At 42.6% G+C, this 23,433-nt stretch overlaps 1 protein-coding gene across 13 annotated transcripts in view; it reads right to left on the bottom strand.

Annotated features, from left to right (window-relative positions):
- Positions 1-23,433, bottom strand: part of LAMA2 (laminin subunit alpha 2) — a 359,840-nt gene that overhangs the window by 81,633 nt on the left and 254,774 nt on the right. For 7 of the 13 annotated variants that reach the window (XM_083607541.1, XM_083607530.1, XM_083607529.1 and 4 more), the window contains 7 exons: positions 22,284-22,408; positions 17,985-18,071; positions 15,752-15,945; positions 9,859-10,001; positions 9,273-9,371; positions 3,578-3,689; positions 1,013-1,175 (listed from right to left, as the gene is read on the bottom strand). In XM_083607541.1, the coding sequence (XP_083463667.1) occupies positions 1,013-1,175; positions 3,578-3,689; positions 9,273-9,371; positions 9,859-10,001; positions 15,752-15,945; positions 17,985-18,071; positions 22,284-22,408 (923 nt within the window). The remainder of the gene's footprint in view (positions 1-1,012; positions 1,176-3,577; positions 3,690-9,272; positions 9,372-9,858; positions 10,002-15,751; positions 15,946-17,984; positions 18,072-22,283; positions 22,409-23,433) is intronic. The other 6 variants (XM_083607532.1, XM_083607533.1, XM_083607536.1 and 3 more) reach the window with 1 other exon arrangement.

Raw genomic sequence — 23,433 nt, 5'->3', positions numbered from 1 at the left:
ACACACTAATTCCTTTTTATCTCCCATGTCCTGTTATTCCTGTTTTACTTTCTCACCCCTGCCCTCCTGTTTGAAATAAATAGAACACTCTTAACCTTAAAACGAAACAAAAAATCACAGTACACCTATGTTTTTAATTTTACATGCTACTATAGCCAAAGATCTGACTGGTTATTTCAAAGTAATCAGTGTAGAATAGCAGAATAGGCTTGAGATTCTGAGTATTTTCCAGTTTTGTCTGAAGGATGGAACAAACTCTATGTCAGCTATCTATTGTACTGAACTACTGTACTAGAAGGAGTAGAGTTACATATAATGAGTTACACTGTGGTCTTAAACTCATTACTCAGATGTAAGTTCCCTCAAAATCAATAGGAGTTATTCTCAAGTCATGCACTTAGAATGAAAAGGGAAACTGCAAAGGGAAAAGAATGACATGAAATCAGACATAAATTAATGTGGAAATAGTAATGGGGATCTTTTCGATAACAAACAGTTTATCTATGGGAATATGTTTGCTGGCAAATAGATCTGTGTGCTTGAAAAAGAGCTATTCTGTACAGGTGAAATAGATGGACCTGCCCAGTGCCTCACTGTTCCAACATTTATTTCTAGGAACACGGTCGAAGAAGTGGTCAGGTCAGCATAGCTGGGTGTGTATGAGATAACCTCAGGCAACTACTGTTGGTGCTTTTCTAAAGCTATTAATCCAGACAATAAATTTGAAGGCTCCAAGTATCCAAAAATGCCAGTACAAACCAGGTTTTTGGAGGTTCTGGGTAAGTTTAATCATTTTTGGCTACTTAGAGCAAATCTTCCAATGCTGAGAAATGACTATGAGTTTTCTGAATCAGAAAATAAATCCTTACTATTATCCCTGCCTTCATTGTCTATTTGAGTGGACCAGAACCACTACTGAAAATTCAAGTTCCACTGACATCTGAATAGATTACAGTCATTTTCTTTAGAACTTATTTGTTAACTCATTTATATTTATTGCTTTGCTACTCACTCTAGCTCATCTTGGGCTGCCTTCTCTTGGACATCCAGCTTTCTCTTCCTGAGCAATGCCATCATTCTGTCAACATCCCTCTGCAATTCTTGAAGGCTTTTGTCCAGCGGCTTGTCTGGGGTTCCAAGTGTCTCATTCAGCTTTAAAGCTGTTTCGTTTGCAGCTGCAGAAAAGTTGACAAATTATATATATCAACAAAGAGAGACAAGGGAAAACAGAGGAAGGGGAGGAAATGGAAATGGAAGCAGGGATAAACAGAAGATTGTTATTATTATCATTTATTACCCACCCTTCACCCCGAGGTCCTAGGGAGGGTTACAACAATTAAAGCACAATAAATATATGTTTATTGGTTATACTTGAGCCATATTCAAGCACTCAGAAACCCCAATATGAATGTCTGGGAGAGTGGGGATGTTTGCTCCACCCCCCCACCCCCAATCACCTACCATGACTTGGAAGAATAAATCCCAAAGTTAGGAGTTTGCTCTACTCAAGTAGCTTTCCTGTGTGATTTAGAATCCTGATTTTCTATGGTTCTAAATCATGCAAAACAGGTCCTTGTGAACAGAGTAGGTTTCCTGTTTCAGAAGTTATTCTTCCACCTCACGGAGAGTGACATGGTGGGCAGAGATAGTATGCTCAATCCAGCTTTCCTATATTGTTTTCAGGATTTAGAATACATGAACTGGGCTATAAGTAAGCTTGGTTAGAGTGGGATATGAGGACTAGGTTGCTGTACTAAAAGCTTTATAGAAAAGGTGGGATTTGAAGCAAACAGGGGGGTTAAATTATTATCAGGGACAATATAAATAGTGAAACTTTGGAGACTGAGGAAATAATTTTAGTGAAAGGTCTCGATTATGTTAAAAGATTGTTTGTTAGAGGCAATCCTTAATTTGCAATAGATTGAGAAATAATTGTATGGAGACTTCTTAGGGCAGAGCAAGAAGTCAACAGTATACATAAAGCATTCATCATTGTATGTTTGGTACATTATAATACTATAAATAATGCTAGAGAGCCTGAACTTAAGACTCGTTACATCAAATTAAGTGTCTGGGATGGTGTGAAGCTTATGCTTCAGAGGAAACTCCCCCAAAAGAATGCTATAATCATCTATGCATTTAGGACAGGAATGTTAATTTATTAGTATCCAGGTTTTTGTGAATGTAAGAGACATTCGTAACACCATGAAAATTGAAAACACAGCCTCCTAGGTTGCCTTATACTATGTTAGACTTTGTCCATTTGGACCAAAATTGTCTACTCTGGCTTGCAGCAGCTATCCAGGGTTTCAATGAGAAGCATTTCCTATTAACTGCTGTCAGGTTTTTAGCAGGAAATTGCAGGTCACCTCCCCCCCCCCCCGTCTCACTAAGGGCCTTTCCAATATTTCTTATTAAATGAAGAATCACCTGTGCAAAGAAGGCCTTCAGCAAGGTTCTCGCCTCTTAATTTAGCTTTCAGGGCTGGGTGTGTGGGATCTTATATATATATATATATATATATATATATATATGTGTGTGTGTGTGTGTGTGTGTGTGTGTGTGTAGATGTGCCAATCTGGGGTTTTTTTTTGGGGGGGGAAGAGGGTGACTGGGTCTAGTCCCTTGTATTCTCCCTATGCCACTGAACAGCCAATAGGTTATTGGCTATGGATTTAGTTGTGCAGCTATGGCTGCTGAGCAGGCACTTAGGTGGATTGGAGTAGTGAAAATTGCAGGCAGTTCTGATTACTTTAGCTGGAAAATAAAAGATCAACTAGGAACAGGAAGGAAGAGAACAACGGAGGCCAGACTATGAAATCTAAATTCAAACAATGACTGTGCTGTACCAAGTTTATAATAATGTGGTTGTTTTGCTCCCTTTTTGTTTATTACTTATGCACGGTGTTCTCTTATTTTCAACCCCCCACCCAAAATGACTTGATACCTTTAGTTATGGCTCTCAACTGTAATTTAAAGTTCAGAAAATCATGCACCTTGCAGGGGCATAATGCCTAAGTCCCAGCGCATATGTATGGCTAGCTGTCATCTGCAAATGCTAAATAGCAGATGTTCATTAACAGTAAGTAGTAATGCATTTTTAAAGCCATTTTGAGAAATTAAAAATGTACCGTTAATGCACCACACAGAATGCTAAAACAACAGAGGACTTTCCCCACCCCTTTCTCCTCCCAAATGTAATTTTCACTGCCTTGAAAATAAACAACAGCAAAGCAGAAGTTCCCCATTAGTTATTTAATCATACTAGCTATTCTTCAAGAACCTGAACATCCCTGAAGGAGAATCTTCAATTTTTCTGCTACTCTGTGCTTTTAATTGCCAATCTGCCAACAGTTGTAGCAAACGGTACCCCTTAGATTGCAGGAAGTCTGCAATTATTTGGCTATATAGGTTTTTTTCATTTAACAGATTTGAAGTCCAGCATTTTAATCGATTGATTTCTTTCGGCTCATGTACTCTTTTTCAGTGCTTTCGTGTTCTTAGTCCCAACACATGATGCTTTACATTTCTCAAGAGGCTATTGGCACTGCCTGCCTGCCTCCCCCTTCTCTGATACCTTCTGCTGCCTGGAGGGTGCCCTTGATGAACTGTCCAAGCATCTTCGCTCTCTCATTAGTTGCCTGAGCGTGCTGCCCAGTTTGCTCCCCATCTGCTGTCACCTTGGTCGCCTGGCGATACAGATTAAAGAAACGTGTAATTAATGAACATGACAAGAAGATACTCCATCTGTCTGAATCTACTTGGAAACTTTACCTCAAGCAAAAGGCAATCAATGAATTATTGATCAGATATACTGGAAGTGACACACAGTCTTCCCAAGTACACAATTACATTTTATTACTCCCTTCTACCATTAAAGAGGCATCCGAGGCTTTATTCTGGGTTCTTAGAACACATACTGGAACAGGACACAAAGAGATCCCAGATGACATTCTTTTTCTTTGACTTCATTCACAAGCTATCATTCTTAGCACACGTCAGGCTCCATCCATGGCGAAAGTACTGAAGTCTATTGAAACCATGAAGGTTTTAGTGTTTTATTAGCCACTTCAGCCCTATTGATTTCAGTGTAACTTACAGAACACTAAAGTTACACTCCAGATCATTCTCGCAATGGATACTTCACAGGCTGTTTACACTCTTGTTATGCTTTTTAATAAGTTGAGTATGGGTTACATCCAACTACGTTCTATTCAAAGCAGACCCATTGACATTAATGGACCCAAGTTAGTCATGCCCATTGATTTTTGAAGGGCCATGTTAAACACTGGATGCAACCCTATGTTTTTATGAACTATTCATTCATGTAAGTTCTTTCCACATCAAGGAATATAATGTATGCATGTACTCATGTGTCGCCTTCTTTTATAAGAAAACTTTGATGCCTCCAGACAAGCGTCAAAGAATAAACCCTACCTTTTGCTTATAGACTGCATTTCCACTTTTGTACCTTTAGTTTTCTCAAAGTCTTTAATGCTTTCAACATTAAAGCTATGTATCCATTCTAAATGCTATGAGGGAGGAATCAATGCTTAGCTTAGAAAAGTACACACTGCTACCAGAAAAGAAGCAATGGAAAATGCTAGATACCTCATGAAGTTTGTTATTTCTGTGTTACAGAACAGAACTGGCTGAACATGCACATCAAGGCCTACAATACATAATCTCCTCAGAACTATAAGGTCCCTGGTCCCTGCAAGTGCAATTTCATTCCAGAGTAAGACCCTAGATCAAAACGTGTTTATTTATTGATGTAACCATAATCCACCCCCCAAATATTTCAAGGCAGAGTACAAAATATGAGAATAAAATCCACATTAAAATTATCAATAAAACATCAATATCTACTGACAGGTTAACAAAGAAAACTTGTGTTAGAGAGGTTCTGTCTAAACAGTATAGTTTTCACCAGTGTTACAGGGCTAACGTCTCTCTGACCATGTGCTGACAACTTGGGGTCAAGAATTTGAAAGGAGAAGGCTTGAGGCTTGAGCAACTGACTGCTGATAGTTGGGGGAAATATAAAAACTGCGTACTTGACAGCATTTTTTTGTAAGATGGGGGGCAAGACGTGGAGCATGCATATCTGATGCTGCAGTCCTGTTTCCTCCTCCTCACTCTTATTCTGCTTCTTAGCCTGACCATCTAACACAGGGGTCAGCAAACTTTTTCCACAGGGGGCCGGTCCACTATCCCTCAGACCTTGTGGAGGGCCGGACTATGTTTTTATTTTTTTTAAAAACGAATTCCTATGCACACTGTGAGGGGGGCAAGCAGTGGCATAGCGTGGGTTGTCAGCATCCGGGGCAAGGCAAGTAATTTGCGCCCCCTAACCCGTGGATTTGCACCCCCTAACCCATGGATTTGCCCTAAACCCAGATGTTGCACCCGGTGCGGCCGGCCCCCCTGCACCCCCCACGCTACGCCACTGGGGGCAAGTAGTCCTTCTCCACCCTCAGCCCCAGCCCCAGCCCCAGCTGCCTTCTTGGTTTGCCACCTGCCTCATTCACTGAAGGGCTGGCAGTGGTGGTGTGAAACGGGCTTTCTCCCCGCCTAGAGAAAGAAGGCACTGTGCTTACCCTCCCAGGGGCTGCTGCCGCCGCTGCTTCTCGTGAAGCTCATTCGCTCCGCTCTCTGGCCCACAGGAGCACCAGGGCAGCGGCGGCGGGAGGAAGAGGCTAAGCAGAGGTGGCTCTGCCAATCAAACACCACGCCTGATTTACCTCAGTGCGGTGCGGGGGACGTCTGTGCCAATCAAATGCCGCTGAGGTGAACCAGGCACAGCGTTTGACTGGCAGAGCCACCGCCGCTCGACCACTTCCTCCCATCACCATCACCGGGAGTCTCGGCTTCGTGGTGGGTTCTGGCTTTGTGGTGTGGGCCGGATTTAGGACCCAGGTGGGCCTGATCCAGCCCAGGGGCCTTAGTTTGCCAACTCATGATCTAACAGTTAAAAGATCTATCCCTGGTAACTATACCCCTGCAGACAGGGCTTGACTGGTTCACTGAGATTCTGTGTTCAACAAACAGGGGATTTATTGATTTGAACCATCAACATCTTATGGATTTGAGAGAGGCATAGTGCCTAAGACCTGCTATTCCCAGTTTCTGATAGGGAACAGACATTCACTCATTTTCTCTAAAATACAGTGTGTTATATCAAGCAGTGTTTACTTACAAAGTGGGATTTTTATCTCCCAGCATCAAGGATACAATTTTTATTTTTTATATATATAAAATGTTGAACCTCCAAGTTAAATCATTCACCTCCCTCCCAGGTTCTTCTCCCGTTGTTCAAACAAGCACCTAAACCAAATCACGGTTGAAATAAGACCTAGGCTACTTCACCACTAGGTGGCACACTTTATATTAATATAAATTCTTACTACCTGATTGACTAATGAAATTCCAATTTCTGCACAGTTTGGAGTCTTTACTAATAAAAGGAATAACAAACAACAGAGGTGTCATCTCAAGAGAACTTTACTGCCTACAAAATAAAGGCGTTTTTAATAACAAGATTTCTCCCTCATCTCTTCTAAATGAAGGTTGCTTGATAGGCTCTAAGTCATAACTGAGATTTGATTTGAATACACGATTTTCTCTGTCTGGCTGTGCCTCTGTTGGATTACAAACTGGAATAAACAAAAGTGTTTTTATTTTATTTCCACAGGTCAGACAAATGCTAGCACAAATATAAAAAAAGACAAACTGAAGTAAAAGCGAAACAAAGCCTTGCCTGTATCTTCCTTCCAGGGCTTTATAAAAGCAGCCCTTGGTAGAAAATAACAGTGTTACTTTGTGACAAATCACATTCTATTCATTCTATTTTTCTGGCTATTGACACAATTGCATGGTGTAGGACACAGGTACAAAACAGCTGATACTTGTCAAAAAAAGGTTGACCAGCCTCTATTATAGTAGAAAATAAGCTTTCAACGTACACTTATATAACCCTTAGGCAGAATGAGAAAGCAGCTGAGATGGTGTCTAATTAGCTGTTGAAATAAACCAAGGTCACTGTCTAACACCTTTGTACTTAAACCTGGGCCACTTAAATTCACAGGACCTGATCCAGGACAGGACCACAGAAAGAACAAAGAATGGAAGCTCCACTCCCAAGCCAGAGTTCTGATCTGGAATGGACACCCCTTCCCATTGCTCTCTATTTTTAATTCTACTTTCCTTGATGGACTATGTGAGGCTCTCAGAGTATTTGTTTGGCCCATTTGGCCCTAGGAGTGGAGAGCGACTGGTGGCAAAGCTCTGTGGAACGCGTCCCCTCTTGCCAAGAAGAAGCCCTTGCAGAGTTTGCCCCACCCTTGTGCTAGGCAGCAAGGCTTTGCAATGGCTTTTGCTTGAGGGCGAAGCCCTTGCACAGCTTTACGTCCCTACCCCACATGGTGGGGGCAGCAGCATGGCATCTTGCTTCAGGCGTGAAAATGTCTTGGGCCACCTGTGTGTCTAATCGTAGCACCAGAGCAAAACACATCTTGATATTGACAAATAAAGGTAAAGGTAAAGGGACCCCTGACCATTAGGTCCAGTCGTGACCGACTCTGGGGTTGCGGTGCTCATCTCGCTTTATTGGCCGAGGGAGCCGGCGTACAGCTTCCGGGTCATGTGGCCAGCATGACTAAGCTGTTTCTGGCGAACCAGAACAGCACACGGAAACGCCGTTTACCTCCCCGCCAGAGCGGTACCTATTTATCTACTTGCACTTTGATGTGCTTTTGAACTGCTAGGTGGGCAGGAGCTGGGACCGAGCAACGGGAGCTCACCCCGTTGCGGGGATTTGAACCGCCGACCTGATCGGCAAGCCCTAGGCTCTGTGGTTTAACCCACAGCGCCACCCACATCCCAAATAGCATGACAAATAGCAGAGGCTTTATTTCTTAATCAACCAAAGAATCATTTGAACACCATTCTTACACCAATTGTGTCACGTTCTCCTTGAGAGCAGTGTGTGAAGTATCCCTATTACCACCCATACCACATGACTTCCTAGCCCTCTTCAGGCATTAAAACCTCTCACTTGAATAGCATTGTGTGGTGGAGAACCGAGGCAATCAGAGTTCTAAATAGCAAGGAGAGCCTCCATAAGAACAGGGGGCTCCACGTTTGAGAAGTCCACCCTTCAAGCCATGGAGGGTGACCCTGGCAACAACAGAGGTAGAGACTGGGGCATTTGCACCCACTCATTTCACATGATGCTGCTTGTATGGGGCTTTAGAACACTTGAAGCTTTAGAACACCCTGCATACAGACATTGGCATAACCAGGTCCGTCTTTACCTGGGGTTGCAAGGGGTGCGGGGCACCCGGGTGCAGAATTCTGGGGGGTGCCAGGTGCCTGCCGCTGAAGTCGCCTAAGTGTATTTTATTGAGCTGCTATGCGGCAGCGGAGTCAGCAAAACCTTTGACACGACTGATCTCGCGCCACCTGCCTGCTAATGCTGCTGCAGGGAGAGCACTCTGGAAAGTCTTGCTCACCAAAGCTTGGAGGAGGGGGAGTGACAAGAAAGAGGGAGAGACAGACAGAAAGAGAACGTGCCTATCCAGTGGCGTAGCGTGGGTTGTCAGCACCCGGGGCAAGACAAGTAATTTGCGCCCCCTAACCCGTGGATTTGCGCCCCCTAACCCGTGGATTTGCCCTAACCCCAGATCTTGCGCCCGGTGCGGCCGGCCCCCCCTGCACCCCCCACGCTACGCCACTGTGCCTATCTAGCGATGGGAGTGTGCACAGGCTCCGGAAGAAGAACTTGTATATATGCACTTGCAAGGGCCCTCCCAGCTCCTCTAGAAATAAGGTTGCTCCCACAACAAAAGGCTGCCCGAGATGGCTCTCCCACACATGTGCACAATGCCCGCCTGTCTCATCTTTCAGACACCTCATATGTGTGGAGTCTTTACACTGACTCCCAATGTGTTCTTTGCCTTCTTTAGAAAAGCTGGTTTTAAACAAAAACACACACACAAAAAAACTCCTTTTGGAGCTGCGCAGGCACGAGCGCCATTTATCAAATGATAATAGTGACATAAGCATAATAAAAGTTAATTTGGGGGCTAAACTAAATTTGGGGGCGCTGGGCGGATCTTTGCACCCCGGCGGTGCATATGCTAAAGACGGCCCTGTGCATAACAACATGAGATGGGGTCCTTGGGAAGTGGCTCCAGTAACATAAGAATGTGCCCTGAAACACTTTTCTTAAAAATGAAATGGGGATCTAACCCTTTACCCTCTGGGCTCACCCTTGTCAAAAGCTCATCCATCTCTGTCACAAGAGTATCCAAGTTCTTCTTCGCCACCTGAAGGAGTCTCTCTGGTGCTCGCTGAGGTGACAGTAAATGCTGAGGAAATAAAGTCAAACATTTTACATTATGGATTTCAGAAATAACGCATTCCTGAATGAAGCTGCTCTGTTGACCTTAATTATTGCCGCTGCTGACACATAAAGCATGTTCATAAAAGAGGGCAAGTAGTATATTCATGGGTCTGAGTAGACACTGCACTGATAAACATGTAATGTGGCTTTTCTTTATCAAATGTTAAGAGTCATTTTGTGACATTAACGGCACACATTTCATTGCATTTTGTTTCCTTCCGTCCAAGAGAAGAAACATGAATTACTATAGCATCTTCTACTTATTAATCCTCCTAATAATTTATTGCAATAGCTATTTAACCACTGTGGCATGCTTAAACTAAGTAATCAAACCATTAATACACCACCCACCCATCCTGATCTAAACATAATCTCACATGCCAACAAAAACATGTGTGCTGGCCTCTCTATCCAGATGTGAAATCTAAAGCTGGTGATGGTTTTGAGAATACCTTTAATTCCTGGGTCGTATTTTCAAACGAATAAAGCATTTTATATGGAGGGTGTAGCGGGCCACTGAGATTGACACTCAAAGCCATCTGGTTTAGAGATTCTAAGTCACGAAGCAGGACTCCAGTGCACTCGTCATCACAAACTGTGGGAAAGGACAGTAAAGAATATTTATTCTTGCTAAATATTTGAGGCAGATGCTTGGTATTTCAACTCAGAAATATTTTACAGTGCCCATAAAGTTCTCCAAAATATAAGGCCACTAAACTCCAATAAATGGCGCCTTAAAAACCCATGGTGCAATAAAAGGAAGGGAAACAAAGATGTGAGCAGCAGATGGGATAAAATGGGATATCTAATTGTCAACAACTTGAAAACAGGGCTTTGTGATTTACAATGTGTTTTCAGCTATTGCTTTTTTGTATAGGGGGAATTCAGTATATAGTGCATTTTATAAAGTCACAAAAGCAAACCACAGGTCACAGTCCAGAGGAGCTTATAATCTCAATTTGGATGGAGAGAGGGAAGAGATAACATGGGGATGGGTGGGCATAGGCATGGGCAACAAGGATGAATGCAAGCAAATTCATTTAATTCACAATGGCTAAATTCAATTGTTGATTGGGACTAATGCCAGTAGTGTGGCTTCATAAAAGAAATGGGACTTTTGAGTTGGGGCCTAAAGGGAAAAGGGAAGCCCTGTTCACACATTACTTGCATGTAGGGCACTCACAGTTTTCCTGGGATAGTATATAAACATGGCTGGGACACCCAGTTGTGCAGGCACCCAAACTGCAAGTGTATGTATGGATCCTTTGCAGACTACCACACACAATGCATGGATGTCAGAAGGCAGCACTACAGTAGGGGTACAGCATCGGGGTGGGGTGGGGTGGTGAAACTGTGAGAGGGACAAACTTATGCCAATGAGACCATTCCGGGGATAAGGATAACCAGGGAGCATGGTGTAAAAAATGGTAAGAGAGCAGGAGACTGGTGGGCTCAAGGTGGTAGAAATGGAGAAGTACAAAACACACTGGGAAATTAAAGCAAAATGGTAAGACCTTGGAAGTGAAGAATAAGGAGGGAAATAAACTTGAGAATCAAGAGCAGGTGAATAATGCAATCATGCATGAGACATCATAATGTTCTCATTAAGGAGACTAATAATAAAAGTCTCTGCCATAGGAAAATTAATCTAGACAATCTAAAATTACCTTAATTCAAATTTTTAAAGCAGAATGTATGCATGTAAAACAATTTGCCCTTTTGTCATCGGTAGAATTAAGGGCTTGCTCGTGTTTGCAACACATGGGTTGCATAGAAGGGCTGCAGAACCACAGACCTTCCCAGTACAGTGGTACCTCGGGTTAAGTACTTAATTCATTCCAGAGGTCCGTTCTTAACCTGAAACTGTTCTTAACCTGAAGCACCACTTTAGCTAATGGGGCCTCCTGCTGCCGCTGCGCCGCCGGAGCATGATTTCTGTTCTCATCCTGAAGCAAAGTTCTTAACCCAAGGTACTATTTCTGGATTAGCGGAGTTTGTAACCTGAAGCATATGTAACCTGAAGTGTATGAAACCCGAGGTACCACTGTACAGATGATTAAGGATTGTGTTTAAATAATGGTACACCCACAACCACTAACTGGGATTATTCTAGAGCCCTTACTCAAGACATTAACCACAGATGATAATCTTCCCTCCAGTCTTTTCTCCAAAACTCAATCATTATGACCAGTCAAGGGCTGCCAAGAGTTAACCACAGGACTCCATTGTAGAGCCTCTTTGAAATGACTTGGGAGCAGAGTAGTTTTTGGAGCCCCTGTTTAAATGTGTATATAAAAACACAAAACTGTACTCCCCCCGCCCCCACCAAGACAGCTGAAGTTATCCTTGTATTGGTAATTTTTAAATGTTTGAAGTTTTGCTGTTTTTTTATTAGGTTGGAAGTCGTCCAGAGTGGCTGGGGCAACCCAGACAGATGGTTGGGGTATAAGTAATATATTACTTCTACTACCATACTGAGCAGGATGGGGGGCTATGCACAAATTTTATCCCTTCCTATACTTCTTGGCATTCAGTCAAATTCATGTCAACTCTTTCTCATATAAGCAGCTATGATGCTGCTTCAGCCAGCATGGAACTAAAAGCTCCCGTTTAGCTGCAGAAGTAGAAACAACAGCAAGGAAAATCATTGGATGGGAGACAAATTGATTTAGTGCAATGAGAAGGCAACTGTCAAGCTGCACAAGGAAGCACGGAGATGTTATTTTCAGCTCCTTCCTTTCCTCACTAAGTTCTTTTTCCTTTCCACTCCATACAGTCCTCCCACTAATTTGTTGCTTGAACTGAAGTGCACTATAATTGCTTGAGTAAGGGGGCAATATTTTCTACTTTATGCATGCACATCAGAAAAACCTATTAGTGGTGCAAGTCTTCTCATTTGTGTGCTTGCGTATGGAACACAAAGAGAAAGCACATTTCCATAAATAACATATAGTTTTAACACTGGGCTCTGTGTTTTATATACCAACTTCTATTCTAGTTGGTCAAGGAGTCAGACAGATCTGTCAGGCAGGCATTCAGAAACTATAAATCAAATAAATAGTAGAATACCGTTTTATTTGAAAGACCTAGAATCCTAAAAAAAAATATAAAAATACTTTGTTGTGCTGGACCAACAGATAGCTGCATACTAACAGATTTCCCTACTTAACACTGATGTATACTCTTTTGTTTAAGTAACCCTTTTCTAGTTAACCTTGAAATAGCTGGCAATAAATATAGCAAAATGGGATGCAAATGAAAACCAACTTAATTCAGCATGATAGGAAAAACAAAACAAAAAACAAATCCTGAATGGCTTATAAAGACATGAAAATATTCAGAATGAACAAGCAACTGTTGCCTATAACGTGCACACTGAACATTCATCATGCATTAACACCTCTTGCTAGATAATTGGGTTGAAAAGAGAAGATGTAGCAAGTTCCACAATTTAGTAAAAGAGACAGAGGAATGTTACTCCAATATGCAGCCTGGAACGTACTGAAAACGTTTCAAGGCTCTAATTACATAATTTATACATGACTAAATATTTCTATGGTTTAATATATAAAACTGTCAGTATAAATTTGTGTTCACTATTAGAAAATGCAGCATTATGTCCAGATCATTACTGCTGTGCACACATGAAAGACAAAAAAAAAATCATGCAATGTTTCAGTAAAGAGTTAGCAGCAAGCACAAGCTTTTCCTCACAAATCTGCTTCACTTACCAAATACAGCACACCTCAGAGTTGCCTTAAATGTGACATGCCTCACAAGAAAGCATGTTTGTTAAAACAAGGAAGTCTTTTTTTAAAAAAGAAAAAACCGCTTGCAAAGAAAACTAAATCTTATGTGCATTATCTAATGAATTGCTTCCCATAGCACAGGTGTAGAAAATTTTTGGCCCTCCAGATGTTGGTGAACTATAATTCCAACCATCCCTGGCCATTGGCCATGCTTGCTGGGGCTGTTGGGAGTTGTAGTTCAGCAACTTCTGGGCAGCCAAAGGATCCCCACGCTTGTCCTAATGCAAGGACTTTTGGTTGCATAATGGAAGTTCTGCTCCCTCTTCTCGCCCCATGCCTCCTGCCTGAAGCTGATTTCCCCTCCAAGCCTCCGTGGCAGATTTTGGGAGTGTTTGTGGGGAGAGGAGAGGGGTAGTTCTGTTGTGTAACCAGAAGGCTTTGCACCAGCAAATGCACTTAAGATGGATACTGCCCTATCTCTTGCCCAGCTCATCAGTCATTTTCAAAAGAAAAGTGTTCTCCAAGGCCAGAATCCTAAGAACCTCAATCATGGCAGAAAGCTGCCTCTCACTGCTTAGCAAGCCCTTGCCATCTGAACGCTAACTGAATTCAGAGCGTGGGTCACCTTCTAAGCTGGGTTGGGAACCTCTGGCCCACCAGCCAAATGGAATGGCCTGAAATGGGTCCCAATTTGGCTTGCGAGGTTGTTTCCCGAAAACCACTCTCATCTGCCCACATCTGACACCCTATCAGGTGGGGGGGGGGGGAGGTAGATACAGATACGGCTTGACAGGCTGCAAACCAAGTTCTCCACAGGAAATTTGACTGTTCAGCTGACCCTTGCAGGAAGTAGGGTGCAGTCAATGCCCATCAGTTGACAGGCAGTGAGTTCAAGACCAGTGGATTGGCTGTGTGACTGAGTTACCTGTGGGGGATTCAAATGCTTAGTTCAGGCATAGGCAAATTCCGGTCTTCCAGATGTTTGGAACTACAGTTCCCATCATCCCTGACCACTGGTCCTGTTAGCTAGGGGTGATGGGAATTGTAGTCCCAAACATCTGGAGGGCCGGAGTTTGCCTATGCCTGGCTTAGTTGAACCCTGCAGAAAACAGCTTTGCCAACTCTATGCTTGGCAAATTATGTTGCCAACCATGAAAATTAAATGCCACCCCCATTGTTGCCTGGAGGACAAAGTGGAAAGCCTGTTGTACCTGCACAATCAGGGTTCTAAGCCACACAGAGCTTTAGAATTACAGCAGGCCAGACCTTCTCCTCCAATGTGTGGAGGATGATGGGACAATGGGGAGGTGATAGAGGAAGCAGAATCAGCAGGTCCTTGCCCTCTTCTCACATTTATTCTAATAGTGTGATGGTTTAACCATCCAAGCAGGCGTTGTTTTAACTTCTTCAGAATTGTTCCCATTGTTTTTAGCAACACATTAAGCAAACATCACAGATGAGTCCTTATTCAATTGCAATTTTCTATTTTTGCATTCACGTTTCACCTGTGACTGTCCTTGTCTTTGACGGGAATGGACTAACCATCCAAAAGCAGATTCTGCAATGTAATTTTTGATTATCATTTTGATAGGCTTAAGTGTAGCTAATCAGAGTAAATTGGTCACATGCTGAGGACAGAAAGCAGAAATACAGGATCAATTTCACAGTGACCAGAATTCAAGCAATAATAAAAGAGAAGGCAATCTACACAGAAGAGCGATGCTGGAGAAATCTATCAGTGCTGTCAGTGCTGAAATGGTGGTTATTTTTATACTTTTATCAAAGTGTACAGCCTTCAACATCTTGTACTCCTTCACCCAGCTCTGTGTTTTATTAGGCATGTGTGAACCAGCATGACTAGGGGAGCTGGAGAAGGCAACGTTCCACGAAAATATTAATCAGAAAATGACAGAGTTGATCAATATTTAGGAGGGTACATAAAAATTAAATAAATCCCATATAACCTGTCAAAGGATCTGTGAAAACCATGATAGAAGCTTTAAAAAGTATATTTTTGCGGGGTTTGAAAATCCATCTTACTCCTTCCACTGGATGAGATTCAAACAATGGGAAAGCTCATTTCTCAGCAGCTGACCACATATTTCCATGCAAATGGACCCAGGTTCAATCTCCAATAGGGACTGGGATGGATCCCCTTGTGAAATTCTGGAGAGGTGCTGGCAGTATAATGGACAGTTTTGATATAAGGCAGCTCCATGTTCAGCCCGGTGTGATCTTCTGTTTTGATCATATACATGAAGCTTTTAAGCTCCTTCCTTCAAATAGTAACTACCTCCCTATTTACTCCACCCTAGAGCCCAAAGGAGCTTCCAAAGTGGCACCCTGTAAAGCACAAGAGCCTGCTGTCAGACGTTATTGTTCCCTCCCCATGTATGAGCAGAACTGTTTCCCACTCTCTGTGTTTGGGTCTCACCAATACCAGCAGTTCAAGACATGGAAGATAGAGAAAGGACATGATTCTAGGGATATTGGAGGGGCAGTGCCTATTCTCAGTAAAATTCTGAAAAAACACGATTCACGTTCTGAAAAGCAAAACAAGCCATCCAAGATCCAGAAGTACTGTTAATATACATACAAACACATGCTATGCCTTCTCGAGCATGCCGGGGTTCACATCCTGCACACTTCCAGCCAGTAGATCCAGGTTTGCACGTGCACTGTCCGGTGACAGGATCACAGGGAACAGGCAGAGAACCATATGGATGGCACTCACATTCTTGGCAAGATCCACCAGGAATTCTTGGGTTCCCAGTGTACCCAGGTGAACATCTACAAGTTGCAAAAATACAATAAAAACTAAATTAGTTTTATGAACTTGGGGTAAATGAGTTTTTGTGGAGGAATCATCATAGAAGGTTAGGCTGGAGATCTATCTATCTATCTATCTATCGAGAGGTTTGGCAAGGTCCAGGGGGAGGGGTTTTTTTTTGCAAGTTCTGGAGGGAGGTGGTGGTTCTTGTGAGGTAGCACAGGTAGCACAGGCAGGTGATGGGTGACACTTTTGACAAAGTATAAAAGGGAGGGGTGGCTGCCATTGGCAGGGGAGGCATAAGTGAGCAAAGCACTTTCTTTCATCACATATCTCCTTTTTTCGTTCTTCCTATGAGCAACTCTTGTCTTCAGTGAATTTCATTCTGTCGATATCGTCCTATCTTTCTACTTAAGATCATGTTAAACATTTAGCTTTATTGCAGACACCTCCATCAAACTGCTATGCAGTAATGTGATTATACAAATGAACAATGATGGCTTTTGGAATGCTAATCTGACAGTGAAAAAAGAGGCTGCACTGAAATTTTATTCAATATAAGCTTACAAAGGAGGCTTGCTCCCACACAGTCTACTTGAGGCCTGCAACTAATACCCAGTAACTTTTTCATCTTGGAGTTCTAGCATGTCCTAATAATCAAATGCTTCAGCATGTTAAGCAACAGGTCCCAATAGCTTGGAGATATAGCAGGTCACTAGCTGGTTCTGTTTAATCCCCATATAATCCCCAAGTGCCCTTCCTAAGAATAGCAAAGTCATAACAATCCGGAGGCATCTCCAGGGTTACCAATAACAAGATCCAACCTAGCCCACTGCAGTCATTCTGCATCACAGAAATTCAACAAGGGGATGGCAACTGACAAAAAGAGAGGTAGGAACCTGGTAAGACTTTCAGCTATGGAGAAAAATGGTTCCTTCTATCAGATATGGGAAGGCAAAGCGTAGGCAGACAGTCTCACCATGGCAGAAAACCACCTATCGATAATCTTCCAAGAGATGGAAGTTAACACCTGCAGACTCAGAAGATGAAGAGCAAAGCTCTATTCAAGTCTTGCTGGCTCCACCTTGTTTGACACAGTGCTTCCTTGTTCACTGGTAGGAGCAGCAACATACAGGTCTTGTTGGTCACCTTCTGCTCTCCTGCCTTTTCACTGCCTGAATGAAGGCCATCTACTCTGTCCTACCTGCAACCCTCTGCCAACCAAGGGTGAGTTCAGTAACATTTTCCTGGTCCTGCTTTTCTTTCACAGCTCCTCCCTTGTTTTCCACGAAGTACTGGAGCTTCTGCTTTGGTTCCCCATACCAGTGAGGAGGGGCTGCACTCTGCTGCCAGCCCATAAAGGACCCCAAAGTGCTGGGATATGTGATCACTGCCCAGCTGACCTTTCTGCAGTCTGCTCTGATTCTATGGTACACACAGAGTCACAAGGGGGCAGATAAGCTTATTGTATTATAACCACATCTGAGAATTAGGAATGCGAATCCAGTTATTTAATAAAACATATAAAAGTTAGGTAAAGTTAAAGGACCCCTGGACAGTTAAGTCCAGTCAAAGGCGACTATGGGGTTGTGGCACTCATCTCACTTTCACGCCGAGGGAGCTGGTGTTTGTCCACAGACAGTTTTTCCGGGCCATGTGGCCAGCATGACTAAACTGCGCACGGAGGACTGTGATGAGTACCAGAGCGCACAGAAACACCATTTATCTTCCCACTGCAGTGGTACCTATTTATCTACTTGCACTGGCATGCTTTCGAACTGCTAGGTTGGCAGGAGCTGGGACAGAGCAACGGGAGCTCACCCCATTGCGGGGATTCGAATCACCAACCTTCCAATCAGCAAGCCGAAGAGGCTCCATGGTTTAGACCACAGTGCCACCCGCATCCTGGTTGCAATTTATTCCCTCATTACAATGGGCCTCTTCTGATTAGACAAATTTAGCACACATTTATTGCTTGTTTGTCCATCACTCCTTTTGCCGTTAGTTTCCTAGTTGCTATGTCTTTATTTTATAATTTGTGCTCAATACTTTTCCTTACCTTTCACAGTACTGTCCTTCATATCCAGGTGGGCAAGCAGTACATCGGTAATCATTGACGCCTTCTGCAACGCATGATGGACTGAAGCTTAAAGCAGAAAATCAAAACCACAAGGTTTTCTCTCTTTCATGTAACATATGACAGGTGCAGAGAGGGGCATCCAAGTAATTTTGAACCCCCCCTCCCACAATTTAAAAATGCAACTGTGATGATTTTGATGCAAAAGAATGTCAGGTAAAGACTTCTGTGGACTTGTCACATCACACAATGTACATTTTCTTAATGGGAAACGTCCTGTTTCATCAGTTGACAAAATTATATAGCATTTGGTAACCGAAACGAAAGAAACTGACCATAAATGCTGTTTGCTTTGGAAAAAGTGACTTTAAATGTGAATTATCATGGGCAAAAAAATTGCAACCCCCAATCTGCCATGCTGGGTAGGGATGAGGCAGAAGTGTTCCTCTGTCGAGCCCTACCTGAATCTGCCTCCTCCGTCACAGGCAGAGCCAAACTAGTGAGGAGAGCACTAATGCACTTCCACCAGCAGAATCTTTGCAGTGATAATAATTGGGACTTTCCCCACCACCCTTGCCCAGGGTGTTTCTTTGGTTGAGCTAGTACAGGGACCACGGCATGCTGAGCCAGTCCCACTGCCATCACATTACAGCAACAGCCCTAATCTGGGCCTCTTTGCTGCACCAGCTTGGGAGCTGGCAATGAATAGGGTTTTTTCCTGCCTCTCCAAATCTTCTGTTCTGGTCCACATAAGCAGCAAGGCTACAAATGCAGCAGTGGTCAAGTAAGATTGCACTTCAAGTAAATGTTAAGAGCTACTCTTTGATAAACAATAAGGATATAAAAAGTCTGATGGCATGGATTTTTACAAAAGAAAAACGTGCTTTTTAATTTTTTTCTTTTGGTCACAATTCTATTCAGATGATTTACCTGGGAGTAAGTTACGTTCAACTCAATGGGATTTACTTCTGAGTAAACATGCACAGGATTGTACTGTTAATTTCCCATATTAATGGTAGGATGTCACATAACACCCATTTTCAGTAAATGTTATTGTTTTTGTACTCCTGGAAACACTTGTGCATGATTTTCTAGGGCATGGCTCCTAGAGGAGAGAAGAGATCTGCTTTTGTTGCTGTTATTACATTGTTTTGTTATGAATTCTAGAGTAGTTTTCTGCTCTTTTTTTTAAATGGATTTGAATGGAATTCAAGTTCACTGCCAACAGTCTGAATGAGTGAACTGATCCAAAGGGGCCACTGTCAAGGTTTGTCATTGAATAGTAATATTCATAAATTCAATTTCCTTCCCTTTAGATGCTGAATGTCTGCTAGGGAGAGAATAATGCTGGTTAACACTACTACTTTCTATTGAAGTTTTTAATGTATACTTTAGAGTTCATGGTACTGTCTAGCCTGCTTAAACCCTCTTATACACTGTTTGTACTGTAGACGTGTGGCTGCTTCTCAGCTGGCAAGCAAATGAATAAATTGCTAGTGAACAACTAGACAAATTTCTTAAATGGTGATACATGCACCCCAAAAGTGTTTCAGATACATGTTCTGATCTTTAGCAGATTTTTAAAGTATCATTTAATAAATGAAGGCCTGTGGCAATGCTGCAGAGTTGTCATTCCAGTCCATGCTGTTTTTATTTGGAGATTAACAATCTAAACCCAAGATCGACCAGGATGAGAGAGTTTGGGTTCGGTGGACTTTGGGTTTCCCCTGCTGAGCCGAGGCTACACCTGTGGAAGTCCCTCCTCCGGCTAAGCTGAAACCAGCCTAAGCCCCTTTCCCCAGCTCAGCTGGGGTTCAAGCTAGTAGAATTTAAGCCAGTGTAATTGACGGTGGCATAAGCCCCACAAAATGACTGTTCAGGGAGCTCAGTCATGTGACCTAGCAACCCAGAGGAATTTACGTAACTTGCACCAGCGTAAATTATGCAGTTAAGATTGAACTGTTCAACACCTCCACCCCCACCCCCAAATAATAAAACTATCCAAATGCTTCAGCCTTTCCGCTTACAGAATCTGCTCTCACCACTTAATTGTTTCAAGGCTACAATCCTATTCCCACTCCTGGGAGGAACCCCATTGAAATCAATAGGCCGCACTTCATTTCGGTACTTCGCCTGTTTTACCGGCTAAGCAAGGTTATTGTAAGAATTTTGTGACATGATATTTAACCTCCGTGCAGACTTTAAAGCCCTGAGGAGCATGTGGGATTGTTGGAAATGTTAAGCTGATATGCCCAGGGTTTGTAGAACATGCATCAAACGGGAGAAGAGGAAAAGCATTGACGGAAGCAGGTGCCACAACATTTGCAACTACCTGTGCAACACTTGCTGAGGCAATGCTAAAAAACCACTGTGGCAGCTGGAGCCCCAGACAAAAACTTCCCCTTAGCTATAGTGAAGTCAGCATCCTCCTCTAACTTGCTTATAATGCATTAAATCAATAGTGCTTGAATGAGTAATAAAATTACACCTTTGCAAAAAATGTAAACAAATTGATCTACTCACAAACTCATTATCCAACACATTTTCAACTCAGTGAAAACAGACCCGCCAAGCAAGTCACAGTCTCGAGATTCCCCTCCCCCTACACTCACACCAGCTCATCACATTTAAAACTGAATGCTGAATAAAGAAACAGGAAAACATGTTAAAAATTTAAAGACTTAAACTCCTACCGACTCTTAGTACTGTGGCCTCTGCAGTGAAGCAAAAGTAGAAGAGCAATATACTCAAAGCTTAGTATTCTGCCTTGCTTCATAAACAATTAGATACGTGCAACAATCTGTAGTCTAGCTAGCTAAGATGCTTTCATTCCAACTGATAGAGACTTACGACCAAAACTGGTTTTAATAAGAATATTGTGCATGTTTCAAGCACTTCTCATGCCTTATCTACTTATAGTCCTTACAATAACCTTGTAAGGGTTCTGTCCTGGGCCCACTGTTGCTCAATAAACACAACGTTTGTTGTTTTCATAAACAACTTGGCTGAAGGAATTGAGTGGATGCTCATCAGATTTGTAGATGACATCAAGCTGGGAGGGCTAGCCAATGCCACAGAGTCAAGATGCAAGATGACCTGAACAGACTGGAGAACTGGGTCCAAACTAACAAAATGAATTTCAAAAGGAACAAATGTCAGGCTCTACATGTAGGCAGGAAGAATCAGCTGCACAAATCTAAGATGGGGAACACCCGGATTGCCAGTAGTACATGGGAAAAAGATCTTAGTAGACCACAAGCTGAACATGAGTCAACAGTGTGATGCAGCAGCACAAAAAGCTAATGCTATTCTAGACTGCATCAACAGAAGTATGGTGTCCAAAACAATGGAAGTCACAATGATACTCAATTCTGCCTTGGTCAGACCACACCTGGAGTACTGTGTTCAGCTCTGAGCACCAAAATTTAAGAGATATATTGACAAGCTCCAAGAAAACATCAGGAAGAACTTTCTGATGGTGAGATCTGTTCAACAGTAGGATGAACAGACTCCCTTGGAAAGTGATGGACTCTCCTTCCTTGGAGATTTTTAAACAGAGGTTTGATTGCTCTCTGTCATGAATGCAACTGTTGGTCATTGTGTTAAAGAACAGGCAGGATCTTCAAAGGATGCAAAGAAATGTTGAGTATTGCTAAAGCCTGAAATCAACATAGCACAAGTCTTTTAGATAAAACAATCAGATACAGCATAAAGGACGATGAGAAAAAGAAGAGACCTCTCAGCATAAAATTAATAACATTTTAAGTCACATTTGCAGAAGAATAATGGGATGGAAAGGTCATTAGCATAACATACCCTACCAAATGGATTCAGCATGATAGTATCTCCTTTAAATTATTTGATCGTTCACAAGTTGTCCCAAACCAACATAACATTAAATAAGAACTCGATAAATTACAAAGCCCAGAGCGAGGTACTGTAATGCTTTTATGGCAGCTCAAAATATGAGCATAAGTCTCTCTATGGCTCCCTTGTGATTATATTGAACTTGAAAGCTCCGTTCTAGCTTCACTTGTGAGAATAATTTTTATAATGCTCATTCATTATCCGTTGACTATTACATTTTCCACCCTTTATGGATTTCTACATAGCTAATTAGCCAGGAAGCAATTTCTGAAGCAAGACAATTCAGCAGAGGTGGTTCAGTCACTATTCATTGTGACTCCGTGCACCATTCTTTCTAATCACTGACAACTGACCCAGGAGTACCCTGAGGGAGATCTAGGCTAAAGCTAAGGCAGATTTGTAACGCAGGCTTACTTGTTGCTTGAAACAGCCAGTGGGCATGCGCAAGGCCGGCAGTCATTAGGCGATCCTCTAACAATCCCATAGAACCCAAGGGCACACCTGTCACAGTGCTCACCGCTAGTGTTGTGACGGCAGTTCTGCGAAACAAAGAGACCACAATTTTCAAGAACCAGCTTGAAAAGATTTTTGTTTGTCACCACCATTACATAATATCATATTGGTTGGACCAGACCTAAGGTTTGTTAATCCAGCATTGTGTTTCTCACTCTATTACAATGAAGTGAAGCAGAATGGTGTTGGGTGAGGGGGAGGTGAGAGGGGGACAGAAGGGAACCCTATACCACATGGGTCATCAGCTGGGCGTTACCTTCCAAGCTTCCCCTTTTGCTCTGCAATCTTTAATTCTGCCTCTTTAATGGGACAGTGTTAACCCCCCCCCCATTACATTAAATAAGGACAGAATTAAAAAGTTGAAAGCCTATGCTTGGTCAATTCTCCAGGTTTCGGTTTGGTGTAGGAAACATTCCAAGATTTTCTGATTTATTTGTTTATTATTGAAGAACTAGGATCATTTCCAAGATAATCCAAGGGGAGCTCTGGTGAGCTCATCCATCTCTAACTGAATTGGCTCTAGAGATCTAGTGAAGATCACTTGAGTTCTGGCTAGATATTTGAAATCAATCCCAGCATACAATACTCTTGTCTTCTCCCCACATTATTTATCTGCTCACCCAACTCTCCCAGAAATACATCTACCAACCACATGAAGTTCTTCTATTAAGTTGGTCCATACTGTTTCCTGTAATCATCTATTTTTGGGTTTCTTTTCTCAGCTAGTTCCCTATGGGCTACCCGAGCGCATGCACGTGCGTGCGTGCATGCGCACGCACACACACACACACAGTAGAATTGGCCCTATTAGGTTTAGAAACTGGTCCACAGCTTGTGGGGCAAGCTTGTTGGTAGTATCAACTATGGCAAAGTGATGTAGAATACATTCCAGACATGTGCCAATGAGATGTGGCTAGTTGTGTTTCTGCAGCATCTGGCTGTTTGTGTTTGTAGTTCATACTTTATTTTCCATTGCAAACTCTGGTGTATATATATAGCACAACATATTTATTGAACAAATAAAAAAAAATAGCTCCTGGCTGCTGTTTTG

Source organism: Podarcis filfolensis, assembly GCF_964270895.1.
Source record: "Podarcis filfolensis genome assembly, chromosome: 3".
In the NCBI taxonomy this organism is placed as follows: Eukaryota; Metazoa; Chordata; class Lepidosauria; order Squamata; family Lacertidae; genus Podarcis; species Podarcis filfolensis.
The sequence above is the reverse complement of the archived record's forward strand: the minus strand, read 5'-3'. Positions and strand labels throughout refer to the sequence as shown.